General features: G+C 32.2%; 1 protein-coding gene across 1 annotated transcript in view; it reads left to right on the top strand.

Moving 5' to 3' along the window:
* The first annotated feature begins 3,939 nt into the window (after positions 1-3,939).
* The window catches only part of LOC126839565 (homeobox protein aristaless-like), a 51,208-nt gene continuing 44,110 nt past the window's right edge, over positions 3,940-11,037 (top strand). Inside the window, exon 1 of the mRNA XM_050574929.1 lies at positions 3,940-4,189. Within this exon, the coding sequence (XP_050430886.1) occupies positions 3,940-4,189 (250 nt within the window). The remainder of the gene's footprint in view (positions 4,190-11,037) is intronic.

Genomic DNA, 11,037 nt, shown 5'->3' with positions numbered 1-11,037 from the left:
GGGAAATATAAAACATAAGTCTTTGCTCATAATTTTTTCAATAAAGTAATACATTTTATAAGAAGAGTATTTTTACAGCAGAATAGTTACTTTACAGAATTTTATATTTTTTTTTTAATGGAAGTCTTGGCAATGTATCTCCGCAGTATAGGTTTTAACAAGTAAATCTGACAGGACTATCACTAAGGACATAACAAAGCCAGCTTATATTTTGATTCTTTAAGGGGCTACTACCCTAGCATTTATTAAGGCGCATTGTATAGGCAATTTTTTTCGCTCAAACTTAACATTAAGCTGACATTTTCAAACGTATGTAATATACCATAGAAAAAAAAGAATCAAGTTTGAAGTTTATTTATTGTTAGGTAATCGATGTAAAAACAATGCAATTTTTACCTTTCTTTTTTTTTTTTTTACTGGAATAATTAATTGACAAAAAAATAATATCAAAAATTATGCCACGACCACTACACCTTGAAGATGTTTTGGATAATACAAATACTTGTTCAAAACTTAAATCGTAGTGTTCTCAAGAAGAGTACGTTTGAAGTATTGAATGAGTTTGGTTTCGACCAAAAATTTGCCCTTAAAGTGACAATATTTGATAAAAAAATTTATCTAGTCATGATAAACTAAACTACCAGAGTTAAAATTGCTTTGATCGACATTATCGTTGTTTCTATGTTCATCAGTTAGGGTAAGGTAAAGTATTTTAAAATTATTTTTCACATTTACAATATTAGCTATGTTTTTTAGATTTCATTAAATTCATTAGACTTCACGTTAAATGATAAGAATTGCTTTTAATGTAAACACAACATTGTCCATCGAATAAGGCAATTTTAGGCCACGGTTTTTAATGGACTTGATAAATATTATTTATATTAATTATAAAAGGTAATAATTACCTGGCCAGGTCTGTCGTCAGATATTGCATACTGATTTTGCTTAAAGCACAAACAACATATTTTGATATAAGCTATTTTTACTATTTATTATAGGTAGGTAGATACATCAAATAAATGATTAATTTAATTTAGCTGCACAAATTTTTAATTTTATTTCACCTACTTAAACGTAAGCTTTTAAAGTAGCCACAGAATTACTAATTTGCTAAGAAGATAGCTTAAAATTATTATTTTTTTTTTTAAAACGCCATTGAAACCAAGTTTTTGATCGAGTATTTTCTCCAAAAATAAAAATATATGAACATTATACAATATTAAACTTAAAATTGATATTTTATTACATTTTTTCCTACGAATTTTTAAAATTTAATTTATTTTAGACATTTTTAAAAAATGACACGGAAAAAAATACTTACCTACATAGTTGGAACAACTAAAATTATATGGTTAATTTATGGATAAAATAAACTCATAATATTATAGTTGGAATAATTAGTTAGAATTAATAGATGCGCTTACTTGCTTTAACTGAAAATATAGTTGGCCAAACTGGTAAATGTATTGTATATATTAACCGCATAATTTTAGTTGGTACAACTGTGTATTTTTTTCACCTCATCTAACCCATTTATTCTGAACATGGCCTACAGGTTTTGTTTTAATGTGCAATAGGACACTAATTGTGCAGTTGACTTAAAACAGGTATGTGCAATTGTGAAATAAGTAAGTATACTATGATGTTATTATATTATGAAATATAGCTCATTTAATTATTTTTGCCCTAAGTAATCGGGAAAATCTTTATTTTATTTGTAAATTTGCATCTTTTTCAAAAAAGTGGCCCAAACTTACATTCAACAAATTCCTTATATGGACTTGGTTGAAAAACCGTTAAAACTATTTTAATTTAAGTGGATATAAAAACATTGATAAACATTGACAGGGTTTCTACACTAAATCATACACTATTTGATAAATAGTTTACACGTTAAGTAGGTACTTGGAAAAAATCAAAATAAATCATCAAAATTGTTTGAATTAAACTGTTTAAATAATTGGAGATATAATGTTAACAACTTTACAAGGCTGTCTAATCTAAATCTATCAGTGTTTTTTTTTATAATTGGTATAATAATGTTGCTCTATATATCGCATTTAGGTAGAATAAAAATCTTCCTAAAATTCCATCTTGAAGAAAAGTTAAAGCTATTTAAAAAAAAGTAAAATATGTTAAATATTAAGCTAAATATTAGATTTATCAAAAAAATGCGGATATCACATTGTCTCCAAAATGTTATTATCTTTGATTTTAAATAAGCATTTTTGCTCTAAATCAACTATATGTATGGACTTGGTAAAACGCATTCTGCGTATGTGTGTTTTAATGCTAGAAAATTGGATTTATAATGCCCTCTTAACAATAATTAATATCCGCAGTTCTTGTATATTGACCTTCAAGTTTCAATTAGAACAATTGATTAGAAATTTTAAGAAATTATTTTATACCTTGTTAGTACAAGACTTTTCATTTAATTGTCAATTCGCAGCTTTTATGTCCAGTTTATTTAGGTCGGTTTTTTTTTTGTTAAAATAATTTTATATCATTAAAAAAAAGTGACTTAATAATTCAACTATAGGTTTTGTAATGTTGACTTGAATGTAGTAACAAAAAAATTAAAAATAACTTAACAACGAGATAGATCTCACAAACTACTTAAGCTATGGATTTTTTTCGAACAAGGTCTCTTGCAAAAGTTGTTAGTGTCAAGACTCTGGTTTTGACAGAACAATTTTTTGGTAAACAAAATATACACCATTTGCATTAAAAAAACAAAATGTTTGTGGCTGTAAATCGAACATTTTTAATTTTTGACCACTTTTCAAATTATTATTTTTTCTTAATGTCTCCCTTTGATTGCTACGGTCTGTTTTTTTTTTGACGTTTTAGACCAAAAAGTCTACTACTTAAGATGGTCTAATATTAATTCTATAAAAATATACGAATTCTTTGGCAACTTTACTAAGTTCTGTGGAAAACGGATTTTTTCTTTTGTTTATGTAAAAAAAATTGGTTTTATCATTGAAAAAATTGCAAATTTTATTTTTTTTAAATTAGGTACAAGGAACTGAAATGTTTAAATGAAAATCGCTTCCTATGCAGTAGCCAAACAATTTGAGAAATCGGACCATCTTAAGTAGTAGACATTTGTCTAGCTTTTTGGTCTAAAATGATTTTTACTCATAGAAAAAAAAATTGCAAAAATTACAAATAATACCTCGAAGCTTATACAAATTAACCGACAGATCAATTAACGCGGTTGAAAAGTATAAAAAAACCACTTTTTTCTTATAAATATTGCCCAAACAAAACTCCTTAAGAACAGACCGCGTGCAATCCCATTTTATAATTTTTACTAATACTGTAATCAGCTCTACTGAAAATATTATGTATAACATTGTTCAAATTCCAAACGCAAAAAGTGTCTTGAATTTTTTTTTGGGGGGGGGGGTGCCATTAAACCCCTAGTAGTCGCCCCGGCGGTGGTCGGTGCGCAATATGCCGGTATACACATACAGCATACTAGGTATAGTAATATAGCATGGGCACGGCGCGAGACTAATGGGCGGCGGCCGGCCGGCGTACGGACGCGGACGCCATTTTTCGTCTATCCTCGACGGCCGGGCGGGGCCTCGGCGATCCGGTTGCGGCCTGCCGATTGGCCGACCGGTTGCCGTCCGCTCGGCGTGTGTACGTACCTACTGCACCCGCGGGTGTACACCGCCGTGGCCACCTCGGCCGCACGGCACAGTAGAACTGTATCTGTCGTTGTGCGCGTACATACCACCGACGGACGCGTCTCGCACAAGCGCGCCGCACACTCTGACCGCGTCTAGCTGTTATCGTTTTTTGTTGCGACAACCACAATTATTATTAATATCGTAATTATCAGATACTGGAGATAGCCCGAGGTTATTTTCTCTGCTTTAACCGATTCGGCCGGTGTAGTAGGTAAATGCCAACGCGCGGACGATGATCGCTTCGGAGAGTACACTGGCGGCGCGCAATCAGTGCACGAGCAGCGTGATGGACCTGACCACGCACGCAAGAACTAACGGCGGCGACGAAAACGGCGGCACGATGGGCGGCGGCGGCGTTGGCGGTGGAGGCGGTGGCGGTGGCGGTAACGGGGCGAACAGACCGGCAAAGTCCATATTTTCCATAAGGAACCTGGTGAACGTCGACGACGGACCCTGCGGCGTCCACGACGAATCTTCTTCCGGTAAGTGTCTACCAGTATGTATATATACTTAAGGGTTGGACGAGAGACGCATGCGCCACGCGCTTTACCGAATATGCGATAAGACAAAATATATATATATATATACATGCAAAAAGCAACAGTAATGTGAACAGAAGGTTGTAAAGAATGTGTATAAAACTTGTGTTGTATTAAGAATACAAGTTTTATGAAGTATAATAACAGCTGATAGTTAAGTGTTAATTGGATGAATTGAATTGGCGGATTTTTTTTTTGTACATTATACTTAAAAAATGTATTGTACTTGAAAACAAAAATTATTGCTCGACACATATATAGGTACACAATACCCATTTACACATAACAAATAATATAATATTATAATAATTAATAGGCAAGCTTTAATCACATTATTTACGAAGGCGTCAAAATAATTATAATATATCTTAAAATGTTTGTTTTATATGTCTAGCGTTTATTTTTAAAAAAATTAGTATTTTTAAGGATTTAAAAAATATTAATTTTTTACTTTTGACCAGAGTTTTTTTCATGAGTCCTCTGAACTGTGCGTTTCATGGAAAAGAAAAGTGTTCGACTATTTTTTCCCTAATACAAAACTGACTTAAAATGCAATAAATTACATAATACAAAAATATATAAATGTATATGACAATATAGGTATAATATAGAAATAAAATCAAAAGAATCACACAAATTTTAAGGGAAAGATCACCCTTATAGTAGGTCTATTGGAATAGTGTAAGTAATTGGGTGCGCTATACTATTTTAGTGGTAGGTAAAAGGAAAGTATGTATAGGTACAATTGGAGACGGGAATGGAATGAAATACTACTTTAAGACTTAGCTGTATAAGATGTCCAGGAGAATCACTAGAACCCTCGGCGGAGAAAGGGTAAACTACTATAAGCTGCGCAACACGCCTAGGTATACCCACTAGAGCATAAACCAAATTAATTCAATATCTATACCGACTGGGCTTACGGTGTACAGGGTGATTCGTTTAAAGGTCGAGACACTGGTTTTGCCTTGCCATAATTATTGCTGTGTTGTAGTTTATATTTTTGGAAATGTTTTCCTTTGTGGTATCCTGAATCACTATGTATATGGTTGATTTTTAAGGATTACTATAGTGATGGACTACCCTATGGACAAATGTATTAGGCTAGGTTGGAAATACTTTAGATGGGTCATCTTATAAATATACTTTGCACAAGTGACAAGGCCATGATTTTGGAATATGCTTTATTTATATGGCATAACGGTCTAAAAGTAGATCAACTTAAATTACAATCGAGATATTATTAAAATCGTTCCGTTGCAACTATTGCACAATAGTTTAGTGTATATTTTGTATTCGGAAAATCTAACCAAACTTAGGTCAGGGGTCGAACCTTTGCCGAGTAGGGCAGGGACAGGTCTTACTGGCAGTGTGCTAAAGAACGTGCCTACCTACTGTATTAATGACATTGGCAACATAGATAGGAACAACGGATATAGATATACTTAAAATTCGAACAATGGACCTATATACAAATTATATAACAGCGCAGTTGAGTTTGTGAACCGCGACCGCAAATTAATATGCCATTTGCTTCGACTGTATAATACACGTTAAATAATTAAATGCACGGCTCAGCTTATCTGCAAGGTGATCAATTTAACGCAAGAAACTAGTATTTTTTTTTCCTAAGCTTAATACCTACTTAAAACGCCTCAAAAAGACAATGACTTACAAAGTAAGTAATATATCTATTGTAAAAAAAAAAAAAAATGATAGCACATACAAATAGGATTACACCCATAACGCGTTGTGTATGGATAAAACTATTCAGACTTTTGCAGATTTAAGTTTTATATTATCATAAACATATTAGTACCAACCGATAGAGATCCTATATAATAATAAGTAGTTGATTATTATTTCCACACACCCATAAAAAAATTACATCTTGATATTGTAGATAATACATAAATCACCTTTTTTACAATTATTAAGTACAATAGGTATCGGTATTAATCCTTTGGGGGATTGTGCATCAACATGCGTTTACATAAACATATTTTTTTAACATTGCCGTTATGTTAATATATTTAATAATAAAATATATAACGCTTATTAAAACTCGCGTTATTATTATTATTATTATATAAAGAAAATCCGTCAATCACGCGATTGAAAATAATAGAGCTACCTTTTGTACAATATATACACACACACACACACACACACACATATTATACACATAAATAGTGTTAATAATAATAGTAAAAAACCATGCCCGTATAAAGTAATATAAATGCTTATTAAACGTTAATGTATATTATAATAGTTTACTGTACACGTCAATCATATATTATATTATACCAGCAAATAAAATTACAACGAACGTGTGAAAAAATATATATTATACAGTAGGTATATAACAACTGCTAGGCATTTAAGTATAATGTACTATGTACAAGGTGGAAGTAAAGAAAAAAAAAATAACAGTGTACACTAAAAATTATTCATATAGGTATATACCACTATTTTGTGGTGTTTTTTTTTCTCATTTTTTTGCATTTTTATGATACTATTAGATGGCGTGTCCGTCAAGCCTAATTTTTATTATTAACCCTAACGCGGTGCGACACATTATAATAATGTGTGTGTGTGTGTGTACTTATACATATATAGAGGAGGTAAAGGTAGTCTTTATAATATTATATTATGCATGATGTATATTATATTGTGCACAAGTGAAAAACCACTATGGAAAATATTGTCGGCGCGAAAAGTGCCGGAGTAATGGGGAAATGTTTTTTTTAGTTGTTTTTTATTAGATTTCCTCGTGCCTGTATATTACATACAAAGTATAAACTACACATTATATTGTTAATTTATTATTAAACGAACCGCTCTTGTTTTAGCGACCGCAGTCTTGTAAATAAATTATACAATAGTCACAAGATGGGTCCGCGACAAGGGCGTGATGGGAATAAATTATCTCCTATCTCTATTTCTCTCTCTCTTTATTTTTGATCGTTCTTATTAAAAATTTATACTATTTGGTACACTGAGTGACCCTTAAGTATACCCTTAAGTGCGACGTTCAAGCCGGGCACCTCTAGCAGGTAACTGTGTTGCGTTACTGAGTGCTCATATTGTTAAAAATTCACGAAATAAACGCAAATAAAGGTTGTAAAAAGCATAGCTGTTGCTTTGGTTGAATGTATAAATGATAAAATAGAGGACGGATGGTAATTTATGTATTGACACGGCGATATGTCTCTGTTGATACGAATCGGTTCACAAAATAAATATCTACATAGTAGATTTAATCGGTTTAATTTGTAATCAAAAGCGAACCCAGCAGAAGAAAACGTTTAGAGATTATCAGATTACACCGACTAAACTTCTATTTACTTTACCCTGCCAGACGACCCAAGTCCAATTAATATTATATTATAATAAATAAAACATAAGTACACTTTAAATGCGCACAGTTTGAGTACTTAGGGAGGACCTCAGAGCCTCTCCCCTCTCCTCGTATCCGCCCTTTGTCCACAATACCATACTGCTCGATATGACCCTGTAATGTAAAAAAAAAAAAAAACTGAAATATTGTTATATTGCACGCGTTAATGTGTATAAATAATAATAATTATTATCTATATTTTTTTAATCGTTTTTTTTTGTTTTTTACATAATCCAACGGCGTCGTTTTGAATTTATGTAACGTAATTATTTTTTCGGTGATCATTTTTTTCCCTCTGTTTTGTGTGGTGTTTTCTGAGGACAAGTAAAAAACTGCGACCTTCGGTGTTCGTCCGTCGTTCGATCAGTACGGTTAATTCGATTAGAGAAAACCCAAGACGGACGCAGAGAGCGTCACGTCAAACAATAGCAAGTTTTTTGCGGTTTTACCCTATTTTCTTGTATTTTTTAATTTGCCGGGAGGTTTGTCGAGATGAAAAAAAAATCCAATTAGCCACCGACAATTAAATACTACCTAATTACAATTATACAACGTGATCTATCCCGACGCGTTGCATTCGTACCTATACCTATTGTATATTATACCTAGTTTTTTTTTTTTTTTTGAAAGTACAATAATATATAGGTGCAATAGTTCGTCGTCACCGCCGATAAGTGTGCCAATAGTCGTTTCCAATAAGAAATTGCCACCATGAAAAGTGTATACAGTGAAATCGACCGTTATGAGCAGCGCATTGAACGAGACATATTGTGTGCTTGGAAATTGGAATGTCTTTTGGAAGGAAACCCTATTAATACAGTGTGATATGGCTAATATGCACTACCTGTGTGATAGTATTTGCATTATGGGAAAAAAGTGGCGAAAGTATATTATTCTAGTTGGCAACGCGACGGTTTCCCGTCCAAGATTCTTTGAAGACAATCGACATATTCGCATATTCAACGGATCCTCCTCTCGTTTAAATTTGGCATAGTCCACACAAGCTACATAACATATTATGACTGGGAAGTTAATGGGTACTAGTAGTACTTGGTTATACGAATGCATGTAAGGGAGCATAAGGAAATGACGATTACAGAGAGCAGGACATAAAGATGGGTCATTAGTGCAGCCGGTACTGTTTAGTGGTGTTTCGCGTGCCAAAATGTCATTAGGACTAAGTACAATATGCTGTTTGAATGGTTAATGTTTCCTTACATTTAATCTTATGGGCTTAATCAATGGGTTAACAGGGTGATTTGGATTTCATACTGTGACAACAGCTGATGGTACTATCACAGATCAAATAAAACCAGATTCTAAAAAAACCAAAAACTCTAAACAGACTTCAATAATCACCGGTCAGTGTAGCCAAAGTTTTTATCAAAAGTCTGTAACGTTATCGCCTTCAACCACGATTATTAAGAAGATCTTTATAGATCTTTATTACGGTTTATCTAATTACAGATGAAAGCGGTTTCTGCGGTACATACCGTACCCGTGTGTAGGCATAATTATATATTGTTTGAACGGCCGCCATTGCACGCTTTATTATTATTACAACCATATTTATATGCAATCGACACGAAAACAATATATTTTTTTAATAGTGTTCCATCCGGTCCGCGGATGCCAATAACAATCTATTAACTACTATACATATTTTTTTTTTTTGTAACTGTTTTAAATGTAATTTTCACATTTCGTTTGTTCGGTAATTCAATAATACCTACCTAGCACCTCTATCTATTTGCGAATAATAACCGAAGCCCCGGTAGTAGTATAGGTCATACGGTTATACGTGTCAGGTGCGATTTGATGTAATAATAATAATAATAATAATAATATAACGTACCTACTGTTATTAATATTGATTAATAAAAAAAAAAATGGAGCAATCGTCCTTCGGTCGTTTTGTATTATATACCTATATACAGTGGATAGTAGATAGGTCTATATTATAGTTGTAACATTATTATAATAGTTGATATAATTTGTTCACAATAGTCAGCGGCAGCGGCAACAGCACTATTATTATTATTATTATTATTTTTTTTTTTATACTATTATTTAAAATTCCCAGAGGCCATTGCAATTATTACTACAGCAGTATCTTAGATCGAATTAGTCGTTACCGTGTGTGTATATAGGTATACTATACAACATTATATACATGTACAGGTCGGAAAAAGGCGGATCCGAAAATTAATGAAAAAAAAAAAATACAAGTGTATATTTCATACCTATAAACACTGCCAGCCACCGCTAATAACAATATATTATCGTCTCCTATGGGCATTGGGTTTTTTTTTCTCTTCTGTAATTTTAATACTATTTTCAATACCGAATTACCCATTTATTATAATATATATATCATAAGTAGGTACACCGCCGCCGCATTATAATGATAATGATATAATATCGTTATGTGTGTACATTCGATACGTGCCCAGTGTCTAATTATTTAATGTAAATGCGTAATGGGTAATTTATTAATTACACGGTTGTTACCCGTGAGTTTTTTTACGGCCCCCCGACTACCGTCTTTGTGTTCCTAGAGAATAAAAATATTCCCAAGATAATTATTTTATGCAATAGTCTAGTCATAGTAAAATAATATACATTTTTGCTAATTTTTACACGGTCGATTTTGGGGCCTCCGTGTGCGTTGTTTTTTGTGCTTGGACGACATCTACAACAGTTATCATTGTACTATGTTGATTTACACCCAACTGCGTTATCCGCCCCAATACTAAAAAAAAAATACATTTAAAAAATATATTTTTTTTACCTTTACAACGTCTACAAAACAATATCTAAAAATTTTGTGAAAAAACCAAAATATTACATTAAACTTTTTCCCCAAAACGGGTAGAAACTTTTTTGTTTATTTTTAATATTATTATGTTATTTTCTGTAACACAAATAGGAAAAAAGACATGTTGTACAAAGTAAACGGTTATAATGTAATATTTTATCAGACATACCTACCTTTTTGTTTCGGGCGTACCTACCTACCTGTATTATTATTATTAGATTAACTGGTTAAAAAAAAAAAAAAAAATGATGTCAAACAAATACCAATATATTATGTATAATATTACACAAAAAAAAACCATATACTGAAAACGGTAGGTTTTTTTTTCAACTTGGTAATTATGCATCGTGAATTACCCGTGTTACCTATGCGTATCAACCGATAATTTTATTATACATTATATACAGACTGCTCGCATGTTGCTTATCAGATTTTAGTGTATAAAATATTGTTATAGTCGTTGGCCTGTGTTTGTGTTCGTTTTTGTTTTTTTGTGCATTCCAATTATTACTTGTCGTTTCGTGACATACGTTAAAAAATATGTTAACAAACAAGCCAACCAGCGATATTGTT

This window comes from Adelges cooleyi, unplaced genomic scaffold, assembly GCF_023614345.1.
Source record: "Adelges cooleyi isolate 19-005CV unplaced genomic scaffold, UGA_ACOO_1.1 ACOO_flye_CR_arks_rails_tigmint_CR_PRNA_306, whole genome shotgun sequence".
In the NCBI taxonomy this organism is placed as follows: domain Eukaryota; kingdom Metazoa; phylum Arthropoda; class Insecta; order Hemiptera; family Adelgidae; genus Adelges; species Adelges cooleyi.
The sequence above is the reverse complement of the archived record's forward strand: the minus strand, read 5'-3'. Positions and strand labels throughout refer to the sequence as shown.